This window comes from Urocampus carinirostris, chromosome 15, assembly GCF_059441175.1.
Source record: "Urocampus carinirostris isolate Australia breed hairy pipefish chromosome 15, RoL_Ucar_1.0, whole genome shotgun sequence".
NCBI lineage: Eukaryota > Metazoa > Chordata > Actinopteri > Syngnathiformes > Syngnathidae > Urocampus > Urocampus carinirostris.
Window position 1 is genome coordinate 1,887,385 of NC_142363.1, and position 27,880 is coordinate 1,915,264.

Here is a 27,880-nt window from a genome sequence, read left to right on the forward strand (position 1 = left end):
GTCACACAGCCGTTTGCGTCTGTATCACGGCCAGAAATTTCTGCCCGTGAAGCAGACGCTGTTGCCCGGGGTTGGAAATGCGCAAAATTGGCCAACCCGCTGTTCATCCGTGGTATGCTCGCGAAACAGACGCCGGCGGCTGTTCCGCTTCCTCATCGCGTCAGTTCCACGTCCTTTCCGCGTGTGGACCATGGGTATAAAAGCAGCCGAGCCGGGCTGTAGAAATCATAACCGCTCAAGACACAGTCCCATGAAGATCAAGATTTCAAGCTATGGCACCGAAGAAGAAGCCAATATGTTATTATTGTAATAGTTTTTCATTTTTATTTTATTATCTTGTTATGAAATGAAAAGAAATGTCAAGAAATAAAAATGGATTAAGACGAGGTCACTACGGTGACGGGGATCCATGTTCACCCCTTGACGTCTCGAGCACAACTGACGTGTGCTCGGCAAATCGCGCTGTGTATACGCGGAGAAAGGCGTTTGACCGTCACACGCGTTACACACGCTAATTGACGTGATTCAGCCGCAATACAGACGCAGAACAAACGTGCTATGACCGTGCTCCACCCGCGATTACCCGCTAAAATTCCGCGTCCTACCCGCGTGTAACCGCGCCCTGGCCGCGGCCGTAGCACGTCGTTCCGCGTCTGTACCGCGTCATATCCGCGTGTGTACCACGTGTGCCGCCCGCGGGTACCCGTGGTCTAAAGTTTTGAGCAGCGCAAAATTATGAATTTCTTGTCGCGTGTAAAGCACGGCTGTATCTCGTCTGTATTGCGATCTCAACGCGGGCAACAGCGTCTGCTTCACGGGCAGAAATTTCTGGTCGTGATTCAGCCGCAATACAGACGCAAACGGCTGTGTGACCGGGCCCTTAGAAAGGTCTGAAAACACACAAAACAGTGCAGGAGTTCAGCGATGACAAGAAGGCCATTATTAGCAAAATTCTATGAAGTCTCGGAATTTGTGGGAAAAAAAATCGCTGAGAAATGAAATGATCTGCATTTATATAGCGCTTTTCAAGTCAATGACTTCCCAAAGCGCTTTACAGTGTGATTCACATTTCCCAATAGCGGCCTTGTATTGCAGCCATGTAAGACGCTAACCTGCTTATTGGGGGTATTAGGGGTTCAGTGTCTTACCCAAGGACACTTCGACATGTAACACGAACGAGCCGGGATTTGAACTTTGATCCCTTGATCCCAAGACGAGCGCTCTACCTCCTGAGCTACTGCCGCCCTTGAGAAAAAGTGTTGACAGGTCATCCTATTGCTCAATAAGATGATGTCCGCCTCTCGTGTTTAGGAGGGATTGTCAAAAGCTGGCAAGATCAGACGTCAATGCTTCTGCTTTTAATGAAATGCGAAGCAAAGAACACTGCTTAGAACGAGTAAACAAAATGGGCGCTTTAAAGGTAAATGAACACTTTTAACATTTCCTTTAATCTTTGTTTTTTTTGCATCATGTACCTCCCGTTTTGTTTATAGTCTGTTATTCTATTTGTCTACAAATACAGTATATTTTATGTTCTGATGCTTTTTTATGATTTCTTTTAAAAATATCTTACTTTTGCAGGACTTGGAACAGACTGGGAGGTTGCTGGTTCAAGCCTCCACCGAGTCATACCTAAAACTTACAACATTGGTACTCAGTTTGGTCACCTAATGACTCCCAACACAGCAGTTGGGTCTAAAATGGCGGCGCCCTGTTCGGCTGCGGCTGCATCGGCCCGCTACAGTTTAACTGTGCGGGTCAGATGTATCGACATTTCGTTGTTGTATGCGTGCGTACAAGAATGACAATATAGTAAATTCTTCTTCTTCTATTAACATTCAAAAGGTGTTTGTACTTACAAATGTTTCAGGTTACAACGCTACTCCCAGAATAAATTAAATTTGTAAGTAGAGGTACCACTGTGCTCCAATCCCCACTTGTCCTGGAAGCCAAAGCACTCACAGTAAACTTTCCTGATTGTATTTACAGTCGCCCTGTCCAAAATGGGGTGGGCTATTATTCTCACAGAAAGCCAAAGGCACGGTGGCCAAATGTGATCACTGGCCGCAACTGCCCCCTTTGGAAATGCCTTTATTCCACAGTTTATATTTTGTAATATGGTATGCAAATTGATAAAACGAGGACACTAATGGACAATTTATGTATTTTTAATTTTGTTAAATTTATTTTCTTCATACATTGATAACCAGCACATAGCACTTGGAAAATGAAAAAAAATCTGTTCAGAGCCAAGTTTAAACAACCAGTTCTTAAGCAGAAATTCCCATCTTGATTTTTCAGAGAGCTTCAAGGACGTTTAAGCCTGGGTGTCTTCAAAGTTTTCATCTATTCTTTTTTTATGACAGACAGCAGAAATTAATTCCTGAGGTTTGAAAATAGTGTTGCCTTGAATTTTTTTTTTTTTTCAAAAATCTAAAATTGTATTTCAAATGAACAAATTCTGTTGCAGGAATTCATTCCAGTCATCAATTTTCTTCCACTGATCTAGGTCCCGAGGTGTTCCCAGGCCAGCGTAGGGACGTAGTCTCTCCAGGGTGTCCTAGACTGTCCCGAGGGCCTCCTGCCAGTGGGACATGTCTGGAACACCTTCAGAAGAAGGCTTCCAAGAGACATCCATATCAGTTGCCCAAGCCACCTCAACTGGCTCCTCTAAATGTGTAGCAGCAGCGGCTCTTCACCGAGTCCTTCCCGGATAACTGAGCGTCTCACCTTGTCTCTAAGGGAGAGACCAGCCACCATGCGAGGGAAACTAATTTCAGCCACTTACTGGACTGTCTCAGAAAATTAGAATATTGTGATAAAGTTCTTTATTTTCTGTAATGCAATTAAAAAAACAAAAATGTCATACATTCTGGATTCATTACACATCAACTGAACTATTTCAAGCCTTTTATTATTTGAATATTGCTGATTTTGGCTTACAGCTGAAAAAAACTCAAAAATCCTATCTCAAAATATTAGAATACTTCCTCAGACCAAGTAAAAAAAATAATTTTATAACAGCAAAACTAAATCAAACATTTGAAAATGTCTATTGATGCACTCAGTACTTGGTTGGGAATCCTTTTGCACGGATTACTGCATCAATCCGGCGTGGCATGGAGGCAATCAGCCTGTGGCATTGCTGATGTGTTATTGATGCCCAGGATGCTTCGATAGCGGCCTTCAGCTCATTTGCATTTGTAGGTCTGGTGTCTTTCATCTTCTTCCTAACTATACCCCACAAATTCTCGATGGGGTTCAGGTCAGGGGAATTAGCAGGCCAATCAAGGACAGTGATGCCATGGTCAGTGCACCAGTTACTGGTGGTTTTGGCACTGTGGGCAGGTGCCAGATCATGCTGGAAAATGAAATCCTCATCTCCATAGAGCTTTTCAGCAGATGGAAGAATGTAGTGCTCTAAAATCTCTTGGTACACAGTTGCATTTACTCTGGACTTGATGAAACACAGTGGACCAACACCAGCAGCTGACATGGCTCCCCAAACCATTGCTGACTGTGGGAACTTCACACTGGATTTCAAGCAACTTGGATTTTGCTCCTCTCCAGCCTTTCTCCAGACTCTGGCGCCTTGACTTCCAAATGAAATGCAAAACTTGCTTTCGTCTGAAAAGAGGACTTTGGACCACTCTGCAACTGTCCAGTGCTTCTTCTCCATAGCCCAAGTCAGACGCTTCTTCCGTTGTCTTGAGTTCAGAAGTGGCTTGACCATGGGAATACGGCTATTGTAGCCCATTTCCCGGACACGTCTGTGAACTGTGGCTTTTGATACCTGGACTCCAGCTTCAGCCCACTGTCTTTGAAGCTCCCCCAAATTCTGGAAGCGGCTCTTCTTCACAATTTTGTTAAGGCTGCGGTCATCTCTCTTGGTTGTGCAGCGTTTCCGGCCACATTTTTCCCTTCCAAAAGACTTTTTGTGGATATGCTTTGAAACTGCACTCTGTGAACAGCCTGCTCTTTGAGAAATTTCTTTTTGTGTCTTACCCTCCTGATGGAGGGTATCAATGATGGTCCTCTGGACAGCAGTCAGATCAGCAGTGATTTAGTTTACTGAACCAAGCTGAGTGTTTTTAAGGCTCAGGAAACCCTCGCAAGGTGTTTAGAGTTAATTAGATGATTCAGGTGATTAGTTGAATAGCCTACTTGTATACTTTTTCATGATATTCTAATATTTTGAGATAGGATTTTTGAGTTTTCTTAAGCTGTAAGCCAAATTCAGCAATATTAAAATAATAAAAGGCTTGAAATAGTTCAGTTGATGTGTAATGAATCCAGAATGTATGACATTTTTGTTTTTTTAATTGCATTACAGAAAATAAAGAAGTTTATCACAATATTCTAATTTTCTGAGACAGTCCAGTATATGCGGGATCGTGTTGTTTCAGTCATGACCCACAGTTCATGACCATAGGTGAGGGTTGGAACTCAGATCGACCAGTAAATCGAAAGCTGTCCCAAATCGTCCCTGGTCTCACATCTCTACATCACCACGACGGACTGGTACAGGGTTCAATGAATTGATTTATTTTTCCATATTAGGTTTACATCAAAGCCCTTATATATTGGTGTTCAATCCTATGCAACTTTTAAAAGGTGGCTTGTAGATAAATTTTATTGGCTTGGTCCCTTTATAAAACATTCAATTACCAATCTAGGCACATGTGCTTGGATTGGTTAGAGTACATAAAAAAGAGTTCATTGATTATGAAACAGCTCAATTTTTAATTCCCGGACATGGTTCCTCTTTTGTTTATTGGTTTAGCAATAAATTAATTGTGCTGAATTGATATTAACATAGACAGATAAAGAGTGGAATTTACTAATACAGTATCGGATGCCCAGAGGGTGTCTGCGTCCCAAACCACCAAGGTAGTTATCAAGTCTTCCTTAACAGCCTGGCAGCTTTGTTGCAAATAGCTATTTGTTTTTATTGTGATTTGAAAAAACATCCTTGGCTTTAATTAAATTACTGCCATTAATAATAAACCTCAAAAATGATGCGCTTTAAATCAACAGCGAAGGTTTGCTTTGGCATTGGTGGGGTGCATTTTTTTAAGTGATCACATTAAAAACAAAATGGACGAAACAATGATTGTTCAATATTGGTGTGGACACAGTGCATTTTAATATACACGTAATATTAGATTGGACAAAACAATAATAACTCAATATTGGTGCAGAATCGTCCCCCACCAATCAGGTCAAAACTGCACCCTTGCCTTAAATATGTAATAGAGAAAATTGCATACCTGTCAATGTTTACGATTTCCCTGTATTTTATATATGTTTTGATCATTTCAAATCATGTACACAGTGTAATAACATTTGTACAGAAAAAAACGTTTTTTTTTTTGGGTTAGACCAATCACGTTTTAAACATTTCAGCTGTAATCCAGATTGTGTCGAACCCTTGTAGATTGCTAATGAAGATTTTTATAATAGGCTACCGTATTTTCCGCACTATAAGGCGCACCGTGTTATAAGGCGCACCTTCAATGAATGATATATTTTTAAACTTTTTCCATACACAAGGTGCACCGCATTATAAGGCGCTATGAGTGCATGCTGGTTTAAGATCAGGTAATTGTGCAACTTTGTAATTGTAATCCTGTGCAGTCCTTCGAGACATTTTTGTGATTAAGGGCTGTATAAATAAATGTGACTTGACTTGGCTACAGTAGAGGATGTAGTTATGTTATGCAAAAATTAGATGGTGCCACGCTAAAGGGAATGTCAACAAAACAGTCAGATAGTCAGTCAAACTTTATTGATAGATAACAAACAAGCTTTCCACAATCTTCATTCACTCCAAAATGAATAAACAGCTGTTTTATTATTTTCTCTGAGGTAAAGTATTTTCGTGACACATCTTTAACATCTTTGAACAACAGCAAGACATAACATTTTACTTTTCCTTCATTTGGTCAACACGCAAAAAAACGTCTGATACTGTTATGGTAAATTAAACGTTAGTGCAATCGCAATATAGTGACACTCGTAATGTGCAAAAACAACAAGTGCAAAACAATAACAATAAAGCAATAACATAATAACTGTAAAATGTAAAACTTAAACTCACACCAAGTAGGACCACCTCTGAATTCTTTAATGTTAAGTTCCCGTGCCAGCGCTGTTGCCTTCATTCGAATAGTTATTGTACCGACACTTCTACTTGCTGCAGTTTGTTCAACAACCCACTGTTCAAGTGTGTCCTCTAACTGTGGCCATCTCGCTTTTATTGCCACGGAAACTTTGTTAGTCTTCCTTACTTGGCGCAACTTATCCTCATGCTTCCTCCACTTGTTGCCGCTCTATTTCCGTGTTCTACTGCGTGACTGATCGCCTTGAGTTTAAACTCTGCGTTGTAAGCGTGTCCCTTAATAGGAGCCATTTCAGGGTCTTTATACAAACGCACAAATAAAAGAGAATCGTTGTTTAATATTTCCCAGTATGCACAGTGCACTTCTTCTACGCGAAAAATTTAGTCGGTGGCTGCTTCTCTTAGTTGCGAGACCTAGCAATTCAATATTGATCCATATATAAGGCGCACCGGATTATAAGGCGCATAGTCAGCTTTAAAAAAAAAAAAAAGATTTTATGTGCGCCTTATAGTGCAGAAAATACGGTACTTTAAATTTAGTAAAAGTTGGAAAAGACATAAGCAAAATGCTGAAATAATTGTGTATTTTTTGGGGGGTAAATAAAATAAACTTGTTTCTAGACATTACATTATTTTTATTCTACATAGTCTGTCTTGCAATGAGTGAATAGGTGCTCTTATGTTTAAAGGTTGTTATTGCCTTACAAAGGGGAATTGCAGCTACAGTATTACTTATGGGAGCAATTGGCTGAAGTTGAAAGGTATATAATTGACATGCATAACATTTGATTTAAACATTTGAATACCAATAAGAATGTTTTGAAAGTGCCATTTTGATTTACATATGAACATTCACAAAATTTAATTCATCCAAGAAGAAGCTGATGATGCAAACTCTCCTATGCAGTGCAAGCTAATGAATGAATGAGCACCTCTTCTCCATTTAGAAGGAAACTAAATTTGAAATCTAATCATGAACATAACTGCGGAATTAAATTTGAATTATCCGTGTTTGCATGCCTGGGCAAATAAGTAATTCATATTCTGAGAACTGTTCTAAACTTTGACTCCAATTTAATGACTTCTCATTTCGTTATAAATTTTAAAAGGAATTGAGTTAATTTTTCATAATTTAATGACATTTTATTCAATATAATTTATAATAGAATCATAGTATTTTAATAAAATATAGTGTATCTTTTGTGTTTTAGCTAAGTCTATTACATTTTTTTGTGCATACCACCAATCTGGCAACCCATCCAACAATTTTCCAAATTTAGGCTTGGCCACTGGCACAGGGGGTGGTTTAATCATTTGGATAGTGATATTGCTGACAAAAACATGGAATTCAAGCAAAAGGCCTGTTACAGTATTTGAATGCCCCTCAATGTGATCAATGATGCACTCAGTCACTGATTAAGTCTTGTCACCAATTTAATAACAAAATAATATAAACATTCACACAAGCGCGTCTGTTGTTCGTAACTCACATTGTTCACGTGCACGCACAGACTGGCTTCAAAGCACAAAACTCCCGCATCAGTCGACTCCCCCTTCCCTCGCAACATGTCTTATTATAAAGGATCCATGCGTGAACAAAAACGATAGTAACAAAAGTAATAGACATTGCACTGTTATTTATAGCTCGACAGTCGATTTAGTTAACTCTAATCAAACTAACAAACTTCATTTCGGCTATGCTTTTTTTCGGGTGGACAGTAAAACAACACACCACACACCATAAAACTGTCGATTTCAACTAGTAACATGATATGAGACATTAAATAAATGCCTAAATTACACTTGTGGTTGTGGAATTAGTTGCCATATTTGATGTGCCAGGGTAAACTAAGTAAATCCAACTAAGTTTTCTAAATCATGTTTTTTGGGGTAGTAAAGGCACAATTCGTTTTCATTAAAAATCTTTAAACTCACCATTTTGAAAACACACATGGAAAATGTATTATTAAAAAATAATTTCTGGCACTAGTTTTCTAAAACCTTAAATCATCATGTTGTCTGATTTGGCAGTGTAAAGTTTTTCTTATTATTTGTGGCTGCAATTGTCACGTGGCGTGGTGGAGTGGAAGGGTTGACCGGACCAGAACGGAGGCAGGAGGCAGGAAGGGAGAACTCATATGCGTTGACGATCATAAGTTTTATTTAACAAAATAAAAGTCGCCCAATACTCCGGGACCAAAACAGAACAATACAGAGTTCCTCCGGCACGAACTCAACAGGACAAGGCATAACAGACGGAAAATGTTTAAACCTAAAACAGGACAAGGCATAACAGACCTGGGATTGTGTAATGAGCCAGCGCCCGCCAAACCCAAAATCCAGCCTTAAATAGCAGACCAGCAATCAGCTGATCTGCTGCAGCTGAGTTCGGGGGCACGGCAGACTGGTAGCCATGGCGACCGTGACAGCAATGGCTCAGGGATTAATACGGGTAATTTATATTGGTTTATTTTCGCTGTAATTTGATATTTTATTATATGTTCAGCCTGTTTTCAACTTTCACCAGGTATAATTTGTTAATATTTTTCAAAAAGAGTTGCATGTATTTAAAATTTGCAAATATTATCTGCCAGGGGAACAAAACCTTTTTTTTAGGACCCTTCCATTTTCGGGGATTATAATTTAAATCAGCAAAATATGTGCAGGATTTTTACTTTATTTGATGATTTATTATTTTTGCAGTACAATCTCAAACAGCTTTATCAGACAAAAAAAAGTTAATAAATGTACTGTACTACCTCATGAGCAAATTACAAGTATATACAAAGAAAAAATAAGATTTAATCTGCTGCCAACTGCTTGTACATGATACAGTCAACCAAGAGATCAATGTAAGACATTCTCCATATTGGAAATGGCACGTTTTTTCGAATTATGATATTGGGCAATTTTCTGTGGCAGACAAGTGTGCCCTGAAAACACCGTTATAAATAACCATCTCTCAAACAAACACAATTAATACATGGTATTCGTCTCTCGTTTTAAAAGATAAGATCGACTGTCACCAAAAAGGAATTATTTTTGTTTTACATTTGATGTTACAGTTAGACACTGATTTTGAGCATTTTTGAAAATTTTTAACACCATCTAAGACACATATTTAAATCTTAGTTAAAAAATAAACATTATGAATAATGATGGTGATCTCTCAATATAATGCGGTTTTGCATTGTGCATTGTGTTCTGCATTTTGATTGGCTAATCAGTCTTAAAAATACCAGCTATTGGTCATGAACAAATACATGTACTTTTATATGTTAAAGAAATGCCTGAAAAAAGGCTTTCTTTTTTATTTTCATTGTATAATATATTTTCTAAAAATAAAGCTTTACATCACGGATTTCATGTACAGTATCATGGGCGATTTTGTTACCTGAATTGTCATGATTCCTGATGCGAGGCACCTGAGCTTGCTCCTTTGGCTCCAAATGCCTCGGACGATGATTGGCTACCTGTCACTTTTTATACCCCCGTCTTCCTGTCACCGGTTGTCAGTCCGTCTGCAAACCTCAGCTTATGCTAGGCAAGCTTTTCCACCCTGACTCTCTCCTGTTCTGATTCCCGTCTGTTTCCCGGCTCCGACCCCTTTTCTGGTCTCAACCATGATTTTTGCTCCCCCGTCCCCCAGCTACTGATATGTTTTTCCCGCTCTCAACACCGCCGTCACTCGCCACGGAAATACCATTTCTGCGTCTGAGCAACCTGCTCCCCGCAACCAGCGATCTACGGATCCTGTTTACTATACTTTCCCTTCTTCCCAATAAAACTAAGAGAAACGCATGCAATTGGGTCCTTTTTCTGTTCTAGTCCTAACATAAATCCCGCGATTCAAAAATGTATCACTGTAGTTTAGGTGTATCAGACTATCAATGTATTAGTAAACCTAATTGGTTTTTCATTAGAATTTTTATAAAATTATATTTTTTTTTTCATCAGTTTATTTTTTGTATCATACAAACATCTAAATTTCTATTGTCTGCCTTGTTCCTAATTTATTGCTCTAATATTAAAATGCAGTGCCACCGAATACTACAGATTTTCTACAGTTTACTACTCCATTTTTTTAGCAAATTCCAAAATACGCTATTTCTTTAAAATTTGCACCAACAAAAAAATAAATCAATCAACCACGCAGTGCTTTATTGTTGACAATGTTTATTGTTCCATGGACATTTATGGTATATTAGGGCCATCCAGTGGATACTTGCAGTATCAGCAATGATAACATTGTTAAAGAACAACTTTCAACTTAAAAATGGTTTTAGATGCTACTACAAAAGCATTGTGTGGCAGCTCTCGAAACTGGTTAATGCCTCATTTATAACCGTATTCAATTGTAATTATACAGTTTCTCTTATTGTATCAGTTGTGTTCTATTTTGTACCCAGATGTTGCCTCAAATTTCATCATATCAGTACTTGTTAGAAGCAGTTTGGACAAAGTCTATTTGTTCAATGGAAATACAAATTGTATCCGTCACTTTTATTTCTAGTATAAACCCAATGGTAAGCAATTTTGCTAGCTCACGTGTGAACTGTGTACAGCCATTGTGTGTGACTCATTCATGTCCAGAATATTTTGTAAATAAAACCTTTGAAGTCAAGTCAAGTCAAGTCATTTTTATTTGTATAGCCCTAAATCACAAAGAGTCTCAAAGGGCTTCACAGGTTATTACACTATATTACACGGACTATTTTTCAGACTATTATTATACATTCCCCTGCTCTGGAGCCGACAAGAAGAGTAGGTTATTCATACGCTATGGAGTAGAAGTGAGTTTTAAGCTTAGATTTAAACATTTCCACTGAGGTTGCAGAAATTGTATCCGTCACTTTTATTTCTAGTATAAACCCAATGGTAAGCAATTTTGCTAGCACACCTGTGAACTGTGTACAGCCATTGTGTGTGACTCATTCATGTCCAGAATATTCTGTAAATAAAACCTTTGAAGGATATTCTTATCACTCAATCATTTATCTTGGTTACTTACGTTCTCACTACCCTGAATCAAACGAACATGGAGTAGAAAAAAAATGATTTACAACATTATCTTTTATTATTTGAATCATCACAAGTGACATTTGCAAAACAAATGCTGTCAACCAACAATTCACTCTCAGCTGATATCCAAATCAAGCCTATGGACACGAGATGTAAATCCAAATACAGTCAGAGTCATTGATCCGTCAATTCCCCCATCTCCACAGCCAAATCAACAAACATGAAAACAAGTATGCCCAACAAAGGGAGACAGAACAGGAAAGCGTGATGTGTTTTATTTTTAGAGCCCTGCGTTTTGTTTTTGAAAAAAATTAGAAAAGGGGAAAAACTTTTTTTTTTTTTTATATAGATCTTACTAAGCTGAGGAAGTCCTCTGACTGTCTTTAAAACTGGAGAAAGATTCAAGATTACCTAAAATTATTTGCCTATCATTTTTTTCAATCACCTCACTGAATGCACAGCTGAGAAACCAAACAGACAGTGAAGGGTTCCCACAGTTGTACATACTGAAGTATGAACACTGATGTTTTCTGTAGAAAAGAGGTTGCTCTAATTTAAGATAAACCTGATCTGGAATTTTCACAGAACAGACTGAACTGTCAACACCACCTTAACTGTGTTTGGATATGGAACTGAAGTTGTAGCTGAAAAAGGTTCATTTAGCCAAATATGTCCACTGTAAATGTGTTGAAATGTTAATTTAGGCTGAAAAATGTGTGCTAAATTAAGGCATTTGTATGTAGTATGTGCCCACTTACCTTGATGCCACTTTTAAGTAAATACGTATTTATGTATGACCCATGCTTGTGTATAACGCGCACCCCTAATTAAAATTGTAATTGAAAATCTGTATAAAACTTTTTTTGGTAGCTCAGGAGGTAAAGCGCACATCCTGGGATCAAGAAGTCGCAGGTTTGAATCCCGGTTCCTACGTGTTATTTGACACTGAATCCTTAATGACCCTAATGAGCATTAGTTGCCTTGCATGGCTGACGCTGCTATCAGTAAGTTAGTGTGTGTAAAAGGGAAAGTGTGAAGCACAATGTAAAGCGCTTTGGGATATCTTCATTGACTTGAAAAGCGCTATATAAATGCAAATTTCACTTTTTCTCAGCTGAAACTTTGCGGAGGGATGCATGAATTGATTTCAGGTTGCCAAATACTAACTAGTGAACCACCAGTGGTGAAAATGACAATGTAAAGGCATTCAATTTTGTCTCATCATGACACTTTTTTAATTATGGCATCAGAAACAAATATTAATTGAATTGGGGATATCACATGTTACGATGATAACAAATTATATTCTATTATTCTTATCCATCGCATTGGAATTAACAAACGTTGAATACGGAAGGGCATTGTTAAAATCATTTATTGATAACATGATCTATGAACACAATACCAAAAATAAAATTTACAGTGCATTTATTTAAAACCTTTAATGTTAGATTCATCATTAGAAACCCCAAATAGTTGTTTTTTGCCCATTCTTATGTTTTACGACAATTTTCAGTTTTCTCCATTCTCTTACATTCGTCTCTGGTAATATGAAATATTATGATAATGAGATAAAATGTAATGGATGTTCAGATGTCATCTACAGTACAGTCCGGAAAGTATTCACCGCGCTTCACTTTTTCCACATTTTGTTATGTTACAGCCTCATTCCAAATTGTATTAATTTAATCACTTATCTCAAAATTCTACACAAAATACTCCATTATGACAATGTGAAAAAGTTTTTTTTTTTTTTTTTTTAACTTTTTTAAATTTATTAAAAATAGAAAACTAAGAAATCACATTCACATAAGTATTCACAGCCTTTGCCATGAAGCTCAAAATTGAGCTCAGGTGCATCTTTTTTCCACTGATCATCCTTGAGATCTTTCTACAGCTTAATTGGAGTCCACCTGCAGTAAATTCAGTTGATTGGACATGATTTGGAAAGGCACATACCTGTCTATTTAAGGTCCCAAAGTTGAGTGTGCATGTCAGAGCACAAACACCAAGCATGAAGTCAAAAGAACTGTCTATAGACCTGCGAGACAGGATTGTCTTGAAGCACAAATCTGGGGAAGGATACAGAAAAAAATCTGCTGCTTTGAAGGTCCCAATGAGCATAGTGGCCTCCATTATTCGTAAATGGAAGACATTTGGAACTACCTGGACTTTTCCTAGAGCTGGCCGGCCTTCTAAACCGAGCGATCGGGGAAGAAGGGCCTTAGTCAGGGAGGTGACCAAGAACCCGATGGTCACTCTGTCAGAGCTCCAGCGTTCCTCTGTGGAGAGAGGAGAGCCTTCCAGAAACACAACCATCTCTGCAGCAATCCACCAATCAGGCCTGTATGGTAGAGTGGCCAGACGAAAGCCACTTCTTAGTAAAAGGAACATGGAAGCCTGTCTGGAATTTGCCCAAAAAGTTTATTTGGGGGTAAAATAAATGCTCCTTATACACAAAAAAGACAGTAGATATTTGGTACTGTAAAGACATTGTAACGTTTACCATGCAATTTAGTGTTTTGCGCTAAATCAAAACAAAATCAAAATCACCTTTATTATCATTGTATTTCTACAACAGGAATACGGTTGGACTTCTGTTGGCATAAAATATACTTTACAGAGAAGGTTAAATTTTTATATATATATATATATATATATATATATATATATATATATATATATATATATATATATATATATATATATATATATATATATACATACACGATTCATCCATCCATTGTCTGCAACGCTTATCCTCAGTAGGGTCGCGGGGGTGCTGGAGCCCATCTCAGCTATGTTCGGGCAGCGGGGACACGCTGTACTAGTTGCCAGCCAGTCCCAGGGCACACAGAGACAGACAACTAATTCGCTCATTCGAACCTAGGGACAATTTGGACTGACCAATTAATGTGACATGCATGTTTTTGGAATGTGGGAGGAAACCGGAGTACCCGGAGGGAACCCACGCAAGCACGGGAAGAACATGTAATCGTAGGTGCATGGCCACTGTGAGAGATATAAACTAAAAAGAAACATCCAGAAATCACAATGCATGATTTTTTAACGATTTATCTGTGTGATATAGCTGCAAATAAGTATTTGAACACCTGAGAAAATTAATATTATTTATTTGGTACAGTAGCCTTTGTTATTACAGTGGACAAACGTTTCGTGTAGTTTTTCGCCAGGTTTGCACACACTGCAGGAGGGATCTAGGCCCACTCCGCCACACTGATCTTGTCTAGATCAGTCAGGTTTCTGGGCTGTCGCTGAGAAACACGGAGTTTGAGCTCCCTCCAAAGAATTTTGATTGGGTGTTCAAATACTTACTTTCTTCACTGTTTGTATATATATATATATATATATATATATATATATATATATATATATATATATATATATATATATATATATATATATATATATATATATATATATATATATATATATATATATATAGGATGGTAGATCACTGGTTAGGGGCCGGTCACACAGACATTTGCGGCTGAATCACGGCTAAAATTTTGCGTTTTTTTTTTGCCCGTGGTTGCCCGGGATGGAAAATGCGCAAAATTTGACAACCCGCCGTTCGTCTGTGGTATGGCCGGAAAAAAGACGCCGGCGACTGTTCCGCTTCCTCATCGCGTCATTTCTGCGTCATTTTCTCGTGTGGACCACGGGTATAAAAGCTCCCGAGCCGGTGTTGTGCCCAAATCCGACTCCTACGCAACACACCAACCCCCCCACACCCTCGCGTGAACCTTTTCATCCGCGTTAACAAACGCATTTTGTAGAATACGATCGCGCTTTATTGTTTAAATAAACGCGTTATATAGACTAGGATCTCCGAATTATTATAATTAGCTCGCTTTATTGTATTAATAAGCGTTTAATATAGAATACGATCGCTTCTGATGAAAGCGCAGCAGAATGCGCGTTCACGCGAGGGGGGAAGGATTTACCGTTCGATTACGTTCACAACAAAAATAAAGACGGAATGGATTATGTTGTATTACATTCCCAACGAATGCAAGACGAAGTGGATTTGGTTATATGTTCGCCATTTCATTCCCTATAAGTGAGATAAAACGAGGTAAAAATGGTTGGAGAAGGTTTTGGGGTTTTTAAGGGTTATTGATCTATCTTTGTTATTCATTATCCATTATCCGTTATCGGTCAGTTCATTATACGCTACAAAGCCTAGGAGCCGGGACACTTACTCTCAACCAAAAGGCTAAGCTAAGGTCCTAGCCCTAAAGCCTTGTTGCGATCATTGCGAATGCAACGTTCCCGGAGGTACTGCAATACCGGGCCGATGCGTGGAGTGGACAGAGCAAGCTCTTATTCCATCTCCGGAATGCAAAAATCAAAAGGCCAAGCTAATGCCAATCTAAGAACCTAGCATCAAAGCCTTGCTAAAGGCCAAGCTAAGGACTTAGCAACAAAAAAGGCCAAGCTAAGGACCTAGCATCAAAAGGCCAAGCTAAGGACCTAGCATCAAAGCCTTGAGGCCAAGCTAAGGACCTAGCATCAAAGCCTTGCTACGACCATTGATAATGCACCGAAAGATTTATTCGAAATGAAGAGAAACTACGCTGACGGTGATCCATGTTCACCCCCTTGACGTCACGAGCACAATGGTGTGCTCGGCAAATCGCGCTGTATATACGCGGAGAAAGGCGTTTGACTGTCACACGCGTAACACGCTAATTTCACGTAATAACACCGCGATACAGGCGCAGAACATGCTATTACCATGCTCCGCCCACGATTACCCGCTGAAATTTCCCGTCCTACCCATGTGTAACTACGCCCTGGCCGCGGCCAGAGCACGTCGTTCCGCGTCATTTCCGCGTCATTACCTCGTGTTGACCACGTGTGCGGCACGCGGTTTAACACGTGCTCAAACTTTTGAGCAGCTCAAAAGTTTTGAACGCGGCCAACCACGTGAAAATTTCCGACCGCAAGTAAAGCACTACTCTATCTCGTCTATATGGCGGTCTCAAATCGTCCAACAGCGCCCAACGACATCTGCTTCACGGCCAGAAGTTTACGGCCGCGGTCCAGCAAGGCTTTAACGCTAGGACCTTAGCTTGGCCTACTGATGCTAGGTCCTTAGCTTGGCCTTTTACTAGGTCCTTAGCTTGGCCTTTTGGCCGGCTGTGGTTTTTGAACTGTGTACTTTGTTGAACTGAGTACAGCAAGGCTTTAAAGCTAGGACCTTAGCTTGGCCTGGCTTTGATGCTAGGTCCTTAGCTTGGCCTTAGCTTGGCCTTTTGGCTTAGATACTAGGTTCTTAGCTTGGCCTTTTGATTTTTGCATTCCGGAGATGGAATAAGAGCTTGCTCTGTCCACTCCACGCATCGGCCCGGTATTGCAGTACCTCCGGGAACGGTGCATTCGCAATGATCGCAACAAGGCTTTAGGGCTAGGACCTTAGCTTAGCCTTTTGGCTGAGAGTAAGTGTCCCGGCTCCTAGGCTTTGTAGCGTATAATGAACTGACCGATAACGGATAATGGATAATGAAAAACGAAGATAGAACAATAACCCTTAAAAACCCCAAAACCCCCCCCGCGGTCCAGCCTCGATAAACTTGTGAAAGGCTGTGTCCACGCGCTCTCAAGAACTGAACAGCGCAAATTTTATTCGCGCTGCCACCCGCGCGCGGATTTCCGACCTCGTGTTATGCACTGCCGTAACTCGTCTGAATGGCGATCTCAATGCGTCCTATAGCGTCCGCCTCAAAGTCAGAAATTTCTGGCCGTGATTCAGCCGCAAATGTCTGTGTGACCGGCCCCTTAGCGGTAGTGCAGTCAGAACCAGATGGGCAGAGTATTTTGAAGAGTGGTCATGCTTTTGTCCCTCCAGACACAAGAAAGCGGCCATATGTCACTCGGGTCAGGGAGACACAACACACTATTCTGTTCAACAGCAGGGCCCGACAGCTTTTACTGGTTTACCCCTGCCGCATTATACGGGTGCCCTGCCCATCCCTTCGAACTCGTCCAAACATCCCACTATCCTTTCACAACACCAAGAGCTCTAGTTTTCACTATATTTAGACCTCTTTCCTGCAGTGCACTCATAACACCATCCATCCACGTCAATCACAGCCTTCCTACTAAAATGATAGTAGGGCTTCATCTCACTCACTGTTTGTAATCTAGAGCATTTCTAAAATGATTTGAATGAATATGATTCATTGACTAGCCATAATGTAATCACAATGTGTGAGAGCCCCTTTAAGGACACACCGAAATGTTTCTCTGGATTAAATGCACAGCACATCTTTCGCACAAGCCCGCCCCCCATCATCTCTTGTCTGCCGCTTCTGCCCTCCCTCCATCGCTTCCTGGGGCCCGTGGGAAGAGCAGAATCAGGGAGCAGACAGTCTGCAGCCCTAAATATATGTATAAGAGGGAGAAGGGGAAGGGAGGGCACATTAGCAGGCAGAGGAGCAAGGGAGTGCAAACGGAGGGATGGATGGATGGGAGAAAGGAGGTAGGGATGGAGGGAGGTAGAACATTCTGAGTGTTAGAGGACATACATTGCACAGTGTACAGAGAGAGCCGCATCCACTGAACAAGGAGGGAGCATTTGGGGTTTCAACTCACATCCCTCCTCCTCCTCAGAGAAAACACATGCTCTCACATACACACACTCTAACTCTCTCTCCTTGCACACACATGCGCGAGTCTGCATAGACACACTGACACACACATCCCCAGTCAGAACTGCTTTAGGGTATACCAGTCGGCTTTGCCAATCCTTCCCTTTGTTGTATCAGCTTTTTGTTAGCCTCAGCAGCTGCTTGGCGTGCGCACCTATCATTTGTGTTTGTGGAGTCTACAAGGGAGTGTATGGAAGGATGCAGGTAACAAAAACTGGGTAAGTCCGCACCTTCCTATCTTCATCCCATGCTCATTGGCGACATGGATCTTTCCTCCCTCACTTGCCTCAGGTTCTTTCTCAGTCCGTTTGACACGTCTCCTCCCAACTGAGCTCTCTCCATCCCTGCATCCCTCGCACGCCTTCCTACGCTCGCTCTGTCGCGCTCTCTCTCTCCAGGCTGTGCCTCATTGGTGTGTCCCGATTCCCTTTTTACATTAGGCTCTGGGCCTATTGGTCGCCCGCCTCCCAACCATTATCTCCACTCGTTCATCCCTCCGTCATCCTGTCTCTCCTCCACCCTGCCTCTTCGCATTCCCAGTCGTCTCTCAAGTCGTAAAAAAACATTAGTTTGCATGCAATGCGGGAGCAGAAGTTTCCACCAAGCGTGTTAGATGAATTTGGGAAGAAGTAGAGGAGATTTTATAATAAAGGAGAGGGAGCAAAGAAAGAGAAGTCTGCATCTGGTAGGTAACTTGCACTTGATCATGTTTACCAGTATTTTGTTAAGGTCAGAAAGAATTGTGAGCGATATTAGGATTTTAGAAAGAAATGAGCACATCGCTCAGTTAGTTTCTGCATTATCAGTTGCAGTGTTGCATGCTGTTACGAGTGAGTTCATGTTTTCTGACTTGCTTTTGTGGACATTAAGAACACAAGTAGAATTGAAAAGTTTTGCGTTTTTATAGTGGATAAGTAACAATGTTACAGCTAGTGGTTATGATTTCTATCTTGGAGAATTATTCACATTTTTGTTCCGTGATTAAATGTGTGTTTTAGTTGCTTTAAGCACATTGTCTACTGAATTGGATACATATAGGCAATCAAAACTCAAGACATATATAGGCAACTTCCATGACAGAGATTACATGGAATGCTTTGCTACACAAACCAATAACAGATTTGCTTTTGTGTATGCGTTATAGTCACAGCAGAAATCCAAAGGTTCTCCAACAAGTATTCTATTAAACTTGCATCCAAAGTTTTGGATTCCTTCTATGCGCACAAAATTCTCAAAAACAGTACACATTTGTCAATATTACCACAATGTAAACGTAAGTCAACTGAATACAGCGTGCTGGTGTGATATGCTGGGAGCACACCAGCAAACAGAAAAAAAATACACCGAGTAACCAGTGTAGCCCAGAAGATCATTGGCTGTTCTCTGCCCAGTCTGGAGGACCAGGCCAGCAGAATTGTCAAAATTATAAGGGACTCTTTGATCTTTGATCAGTCGCCTTCTGGTAGGAGCTACAGGTCCATTAAACAATGACTAACAGGCTCAGATTGACAAACAGGCTCAGTTTCTTCCCCAGCGCCATCACCAACCTAAGCATTAATGCAAAACTGTGAAAATATATATGTTGCAACATATTTCTGCTTTATTTTTTGCTGCTAGTGTAATTGCACTAATTTTCATTGCAGTATTATTACTAAATAAATTGCACTAATCCTGTTGGTAACAATGATCATTACGTTGTTATTAAGGACAACCAAAACTAGTCTATTCTAAGTATTTGGATCAGTCAAATTAGCATACATGTACATACAAGTAATCTGCAAATTAAAGGACTAACCCAGCCGTTTTGAATCAAAGTAGACATTTATATAACTTTTGATAATCCGGACATCTGCAATAATTTAAGCAGACTATTTCTTGCAAATCTAATTTGGAACAGTTAGTGTTTTGGTCATAACAAGCTAGTGCTCACTGCTCAGTCATTTTTTTTCATTGCACTATTGTTATAACTTGGGCCAGCAATACGTTGTAAATATTTGTGCCTATTTATTCTGACAGTCTTTTATCTTATTTTTCTTTTAAATTATTTAATACATGTTTACTATGGAGTGCCACATTTAATCTCATTGCATACAATGTTTCACCACGTCGATATAAATGACTATAAAGGCTGTTCTATTTTAAATATTCAGAGGCAAAACAGTATGCGTTCAACATTCCTTGAAACAATAAATAAAACATTTTAGGGTGAAATTCCAACCATATTACCTTATCCACAGTAACCACTTGGGGACAGCTGACTTGGCACCATTTGAGAATGTGTACTTTGGGGTCTTCCTCAGTTGGTAATGTCTTGCTTGTTAAGGGGTGAGTTTTCTAGCTCAGAATGTCTGCTGCTGTCGCACCGCCATCATCAGTGCCTGATGTGCTTTGCGAAGGACAGGAAGACAGGTAGCTGTGATTAAATTAGAGAGGGAACTCACACTACCATGCTTGTACTGAGCACAGCATTAGAAGGGGACCCCCAACCACCCACCGCTCTGTGAGTGCAGTGGTGTGTTTCACTCAGGCAAGCACATGTCTGGTTAAATGCAGCTAAATATGTATCACTTTTTATGATTCCATTTTGGACCTATTCTGGCAAACATTTGTATGCAAGTACAGTAGTCTTATGATGAGGACGACTGAAGACAGTCAAGGTAAATGAGTGAGTCTCGAAATAGTGATTCCGCTCCCTTCTTTCACTGCAGCCTAATGAATTACAAAAAGCCTCCCGGGGATCCCCTGTATCCCAACAGCAGCAGGTAAAAGTGTTTTGAGGGGAAACTGACTCATGCTTTTAAACCCCAAGATACGGGTTCATATAAATATATTTGTTTGAAACTGTTCAAAATCTGAATGTCTCAGTCTTAACTTGAATTGAATGCTACATGAAAATTGACCATTTTGGAAACTATTCAATGTTCACCATGTCAACCCAGCATTAAGCTCCTTTAAGTATTTTATGTCTGTGTGTGTTTGTGAATGGTTAGTTGAAGTCTGTTTTCATTCTGCTATTCATTTTTACCGACTATAGCATTAAACTGTTACAAATATTTGACCAAGGACTACTATTTTTAAATGCAATCTTTCCATTCAACAATTATATTTAATTGGCATTACAGTATTGTATTTTTTCGGAAGTGGCAGCACGGAGGAGCAGTGGTTAGCGTGTGTGTGGCACAGTACTGAGTTCATGAGATTGAACCTTCCTGTGTGGAGTTTGCATGTTCTCCCCGTGCTTTCGTGGGTTTCCTCCGGGCACTCCAATTTGCTCCCACATTCAAAAAACATGCATGTCAGGTTAATTGACCAGTCCGAATTGTCCCTAGGTGTGAATGAGCGAGTGAGCTGTCTTTCTCTATGTGCCCTGTGACTGGCTGGCAACCAGTTCAGGGTGTCCCCGGCCCACTGCCCGAAGATGGCTGGGATGGGCACCAGCACCACCGCGACCCAACTGAGGATAAGCGGTGCAGATAATGGATGGATGAATGGATGTGTCAGAAGAAATATGGGAATGTATGCTTACAGTGCACAAAAAAAATCTACACAATATTTGGTACTCACAGTAATATTATTTTCCTGGCTTAAAGCTAAAACAGCTTGCTTGAATGTTGCTGAGTCTCTAAATCACGTTTAGAGTATTGTTTCAAAGAGGAGCGTATTAGAGGAGTCATTGCTATACATTTTAATTAGTCATACAACTTTAAAACAGTATAATCATGACTTAAAATTGTAAAAATATGACCTGCTCAACTATCCACAAACACTTATTCAAATTGATTAATATTTGAATAAATAATAAGTAAATATCTAATTGCACAGTTTTATTATTGACTACATTTGAAATGAAATGAAATGATCTGCATTTATATAGCGCTTTTCAAGTCAAGACTTCCCAAAGCGCTTTACAGTGTGCTTCACATTTCCCAATAGCGGCCATGCAGCCATGTAAGGCGCTAACCTGCTTATTGGGGGCATTAGAGGTTCAGTGTCTTACCCAAGGACACTCGACACGTAACACGGAGGAGCCGGGATTCGAACTGCAATCTCTTGGTCCCAAGATACATGATTCAGATTGAATCGTTTCTTGTACATGATTCAATTGTTTGTTTGTTTGTTTGTACATGATTCAAATTGAATCGTTTCTCCGGCGCCGTCACGAATGGCAGCCACTCCAGCAGCTCCCGTGTTATTTTCGATTGTTCTCAGTTATTTTCGATTGTTCTCAGCTTAGGGATGCTGCTGGAAAAGTGAATTTCCCTTCGGGGATGAATAAAGTATCTATCTATCTATCTATCTATCTATGAGTGCTCTACCTCCTGAGCCACTGCCGCCCCCATAAAGTGGATTCAAAACTTTTGTAAAAATAGATTTAAGATCAGCAAATAATGTTGTTGTTGATCATTTTTATCCAAAGACAGTTTAGCAACTGTTATTTCAGTTTGTATCGTGAATAGTGAAGAGTTTGCTATAATTTGTGAAAATTATTAATTCTGACTGTTGTAAATATGACAAGAAAATACCTGAGAAAAAAAACAAGCACACAAATAAGCAATAATGCCATTTTCAGCATTTATACAATAAATCATTTTTTTTTAATAGATATTTTATGTATATATTTGTCTTTGAATTTCCTGAAACCATGACAGTGAATACACATCTTTTAGCCATTTAATTTGCTTCTAAAATTTAGTGAAATGTTATAAGCAGCATGTTTTTGTTAGCTTAATATGTTTCTTTTTTAATTCATCAGCCTAAGACCGGTTTTTCTAACATCGAAGATCCACAAAAATATCCTCACCGTGTTTTAAGATTAAACACACCAATCAAAATAGTAAAATTAGGTTCCATTAAATACATATTAAAAATATTTACAAATGTTATTTTGCCGCTTGGTTGTCTTTTATTACATTTTATAAGACGGATTTTTACATAAAGTATCTTGAAAAAAAATAGTGTATAGATAAGTGCATTTCTGTACATTTCCATGGCATAGACAAATGGACGCACCATGAAAATGAATCCATGTAAAACTTTATGGAGATATCTGGGAAATCAACTTGCTCTTCTAGTCTTCTCATGTTTAGGCAAGGGCAGAGCGGGGATTGATCCATCTGAGAAGACACAACGTCAATACTGATGTCTGCTCAGTGTGAGATGTGGCTTCTCTCGTGTCCTTCAAAGAAATCTCCCCGCAACGCTTGATCTATTGCAGCCATGATCAAGCAACCTTCATCAGTGAACCTTGAATTCCCATCCTCACTAAGACACACTTAAAATATTATGTAGAATTGATCCATTTTAAATGTCAACATAGAAAGTGGGTGACTTGGCCCTTTTTTGTTAAACCATTCAGTGCAAGCGACATGTGTCAAATAGGAGTTTTATGTGCCAATTGTTTTTTCACCAATTTGACCGTGTTCTGAAAGCCTACAGAACATTAAGGTCTGTAGTTATAAAAGCATGGAACCCACCATGAAAAAAGTACCATGGATATGATTAAAAGCAGCATGCTCAAATTTAAGAAAGTAACTCAATGTTGTCTTAGTACGAGCTGGACCAGAGTTAAAGCCGCAGACTCAAACAGTCCAAAAAAGGAACTAATTTCTTACACACTATAAAAAAAAAAGATTAAGCTGCGGCATTTATAAAAGTTTAAAACGTAGCAAAAATAAGTAGCAGCTTGTAGTTCAGATTTCACGGTACATCTCGACTAGGGATTCTTCTTTTTTTTTTTTTAATTAAACATTTCTGACCATTTTCAACGAAAAAAAGGCGCGAATAAAGGCACATAAGACAACTATATTCTCTTAAGAAGTTTTGATTTGAATAGTGCAAACATGCAAATTTGTATCATATCTGCACAGAGCTAAACAATAACCCCCAATTAAAATAAAGCTCACTATTTCATATTCCACATAAGCACTGCTTTCCATCTACCAAGAGTGCTCCTTTTATAAGCTTAACACCTTCATGCATGTATTATATGTCACAAATAATAATGATTAGTCTGCATTTATATAGCACTTTTCAAGTGATAACATTATTACTAATAATACTAATATTAGCAATCTATCAAAAAAAAACATGTAACATTAAGTGAAAGACTGAAATAGCAAAATTGAAAAATATCACCCCCCAAAAACTGTTGCCTAATAAGACATACTTTGATTCAAAAGTATAAGTACCTGACTGGCATATTACTAGCTTCTGAGTTAAAATACTTTTATCTTATTCTCAGAAAACAGAAAAGGCATTTTATTTCCGTCCGACGAAAAATTGCTGAAAGATTTCAATTTCAAATAATAGAGGAAAGTTTATTCTACTTTTGTACCTACTAGCTGCTGCACTGAACAGTTTGGTAGAGTCACTATTATCTATAAAACCCATAATCACAAAATCACAATGATTTTCAAAGTGCTGCACAACATCTTTTTGTATATAACTACATATTCTATTGGACGGGAGAGGGGGTTCTTTAGCTTTTAAATGACAGGACAGTAAACAGTGACAAGGCTAAGGCAGGAGGGAGCTGATGATGACCGTAATGACAATGTGGTAATCGGTGCAGTTTAATGCATCAAAGGAGTCACTCCCACATATTCCCAGTCATTAAAGAATAATAATACTGTAGTTAATAAAGTTCTCATTGCACACGGTTTAAGAATGAACACACACACACACACACACACACACACACACACACACACACACACACACACACACACACACACACACACACACACACACACACACACACACACACACACACACACACACACACACACACACACACACAGAGCACTCTGTTTAAGGATTAAAAATGCTGAAGTGTAGTTGGCTAACTCTGTATTACTAGTTTGTAAACATAAGTTTAAGTTCGGACGGCAGCTAAAGAAAATCTGGAAGCAGAGGGAAATACTAACGTCTGACAAAATGTTGTGTTGGTAAAAGCTTGGCACCGCTCCCCATAATTCGGAGTTTCGTTAAGCTAAGTAGAATAACAACGTTGTGATCTCCATGCCGCATGGACAGTTATTGCTGAATTAGTCCGCTTTTATCTCACTTATGACCGAGTCTTATTCGACACCGTTGGTTGGTTTCTTGGATAATATGCGTCAAACCGGACCTAATGCAGGAGTCCTGTATTGGGCTGCGATGATTTGTGCATGTCAAGTGACAGTTCGGATTGGCAAAACATAGTTTTTATGGCACAACACACCATCCCTTCTGTAATTTTGTCATCTTCTTAAGTTCATGTAGTTACCCCTTTGGCATGATTGACCAAGATGACAAAGATATTGTGTGTTTCGTATGATTTGGGATTACATCAGATGCAGTGGCTGCATTTGGCCATTTTGCCTGCTATTGATATCGCAACTGCATATCTGCACCCATTAACTTAGTGGCAATGATGATACTGTGAAACTCTCACCTTTTTTGTTTGAAGATTTGTGGACATTTTCTGTGAGTACTTGGCATTTAATAGGATCGCTCCTAAACTGCAAACTTAATACTTAGGGGTCCTGGTGATAGCAAGCCAATTTTCTGAAACCAATCAAAAGCAGATCTAAGTCACTCCTGCCAGCTACTGGTCATTCATCCTACAAAAAAGGCATCACTTAAGCCACGAGAAGCTGTGAGGAGCCAGGCTAAGGGTTTTACAAATGTATTTTCACGTCCATAGTGCCGAGGACGGACTACATGCAAAAGTATTTTAAAATCTGTCGCACTGAATGAGTTAAAACTCCATCTTTTAGGGACAACCCAAACAATTTTTTATACTGTAGCTTTTGCTGGAACCGGATTTGCATTAGTTGAAGGTGCACCCAAAAACCCCAAACTGTCTAGAAATTTGAACGCTTGCCTTATGATGTATTTTATAGGGACAACATTGGACAATTGGCAATTTGGTACTGTAACTAGAAATAGTGTGATGAAGTGATAACAGCTTTTCATGTATCAGCTGTATCCCTAGTGGTCTTGTAGAAAGGATCTGGTATGCTCTCCACTGCAATGCTGCGATATTCAATGTTATACAATTGTCAGAACCAGAACAGGAGGAGGACCCAGATGCGTAGCGTTTCTCACACAAGCTTTATTTTACGGGAAATGGGGTAGCATGCTCGTTAACACAAACGCCAGTGATTCCGCGATCGCTGGGCTGACGAAGTAAGGCAGCTGTCTGGCGTGGAACGACAGGAAGCCAGAGGCACGAACAGATACTGGACAGACGGGGTCGATACCGGGCACAGGACGGGACAGACAGGATTGATATCAGACACTGGAGACTGGAGTCCGAAAACAAGCAGGACGAGATAGACGGAAACGATACCGAACACTGGAGATCGATATCAAACAGAATAAAATAGACGGCAAAGATACCAGACACTGGAGATCGATATCAAACAGGACAAAATAGACGGGAACGATACCAGACTCTGGAGATCGATATCAAACAGGACAAAATAGACAGGAACAATACCGGACAGGAAACACAAGCAGGAAACTGGACAGTGTCAAAACACACGTCTTGTGGCCGCAGAGGTTCGTTGACGGACTGACAAAGGATGAGTGAGAGCACTGAGCTTAAATAGGAGGGAAGCCGATCAGTCAATGAGCCGCAGCTGGCGCCAAACGGGCGGGGCCAATTGGCAACCGTGACAGCAATAGTGATCAGTGATGTATTTAAACTCATTAATTACAATATAGTACTTTCTATTTTTTGTTTAACCCTAGCCCTAGTGTAGTTCAAATTCCTTGCGCCTTATAGTCCGGTGCGGCTTTTACATGAAAAAAATATATACTTATCACAAAAGTCTACTTTCTGTGGAGTACACATTAGAATCCAATGCATCTTATAGTGCAGAAAATACGGCAGTTGGGTGCCGTTCTAAACAAGGTTTGCTTTTTGAGTAGGTGTACCATGTGATTACTTTGTTTGAGGCAAAGACATGAATAAAGGTTTAATCTGAGGCTTATACTTGTATCTGCTGCTGTGCGAATCCAACAACGATAGCTCCTCTAGAATTCTGATGTGGGTGTCCCTCTTGAAATAGCACGGGAGTCCACCATCACGCACACACACACACACACACACCTCTGTGACTCTCCTCAGGGAAAACATGATCTATCTCCTGGCGGGCAGGCCAATTAAAAACCAATCAGGCTGCATGAAGTGCGCTGGTAATGGGAAAGCCACAGTGGTGGAAGTGGGGCTGATAAATGGACACTTTCACCTTGTGGCATAACAGCCTCCTACCAGCATCCATCACCCTGAGGGACAAGGCTCTCCTACACGCCAGTCACAGCCACTGTGCATTATACTGTACACTTATTGACCACAACATTGGGAACAACTGCTTTTTAAAGCGGATAGTCTTCATTCTTTAGAGATAATGTCAAGCAATATTAGCTTGCTACTTATTTACATTCATATCGTTTCACAACTGGTTTAATTCTGCCCTGTTGTTTTGCAAATATGCATGACAGGCATCTGCTCCTTTTGGTGACATTCCAACGCACGATTCGAGTTAGTGATCCAACCAGGATCCAACTGCCTTTCCTGTCTCTTCTCTGCTCAAGTTCCAATTTTCTAGAGTCAGGCAATTTGGCCTGTTAGAAATAGTTCTAGGGATGTCCAAATACCAGATATACCTTAAAGCCCTAAAAGTATCTGATTTGATCAAAAACCTGTGATACTGGTTCTAATTTTAGCACCTATATACAAGCAATCAATTCCAGTCCCTACTACTGCTCTTCAGAGGTGATATCGAGCCTAAAAAATTCAGCCCGAGTCGTGGGTATGTAAAGCTGAAATCGCCCAAACACGATGGATTCACTTGATTTGATAAATGAGCCCGGAATAAACCAGAACCTTTAATTTGCCACCAAAGTAAACACGGAGCTTTACTTCGGCCGTGCGTAATCCAGCGCAAAAGTGCGTTTCGACTGAGCTACACAGCTTGAGGTCTACTTGGGGCCGAGGCCCTCACATAAAATGGGCATTGCAAGTGCAGCGCCTAAATGAACGGTTTAGGGCCGAAGAGCGCATCTCGGC

The 27,880-nt window shown here is 39.9% G+C and overlaps 1 protein-coding gene and 2 pseudogenes across 5 annotated transcripts in view; 2 read left to right on the plus strand and 1 right to left on the minus strand.

Annotated features, from left to right (window-relative positions):
- Positions 1 to 15,423: 15,423 nt before the first annotated feature.
- Positions 15,424 to 15,580, minus strand: LOC148351304 (U2 spliceosomal RNA; annotated as a pseudogene).
- An 832-nt stretch (positions 15,581 to 16,412) lies between these two features.
- LOC148351305 (U2 spliceosomal RNA) lies at positions 16,413 to 16,554 on the plus strand (annotated as a pseudogene).
- Positions 16,555 to 17,851: 1,297 nt separating this feature from the next.
- myt1lb (myelin transcription factor 1-like, b) overlaps positions 17,852 to 27,880 on the plus strand; it is a 249,930-nt gene continuing 239,901 nt past the window's right edge. For 3 of the 5 annotated variants that reach the window (XM_088353850.1, XM_088353854.1, XM_088353853.1), the window contains exon 1: positions 18,094 to 18,505. In XM_088353850.1, the coding sequence (XP_088209976.1) occupies positions 18,434 to 18,505 (72 nt within the window). In that variant the 5' untranslated portion in view covers positions 18,094 to 18,433. Of the gene's footprint in view, positions 18,039 to 18,093; positions 18,506 to 27,880 lie in introns of those variants that run through there. The other 2 variants (XM_088353855.1, XM_088353852.1) reach the window with 2 other exon arrangements.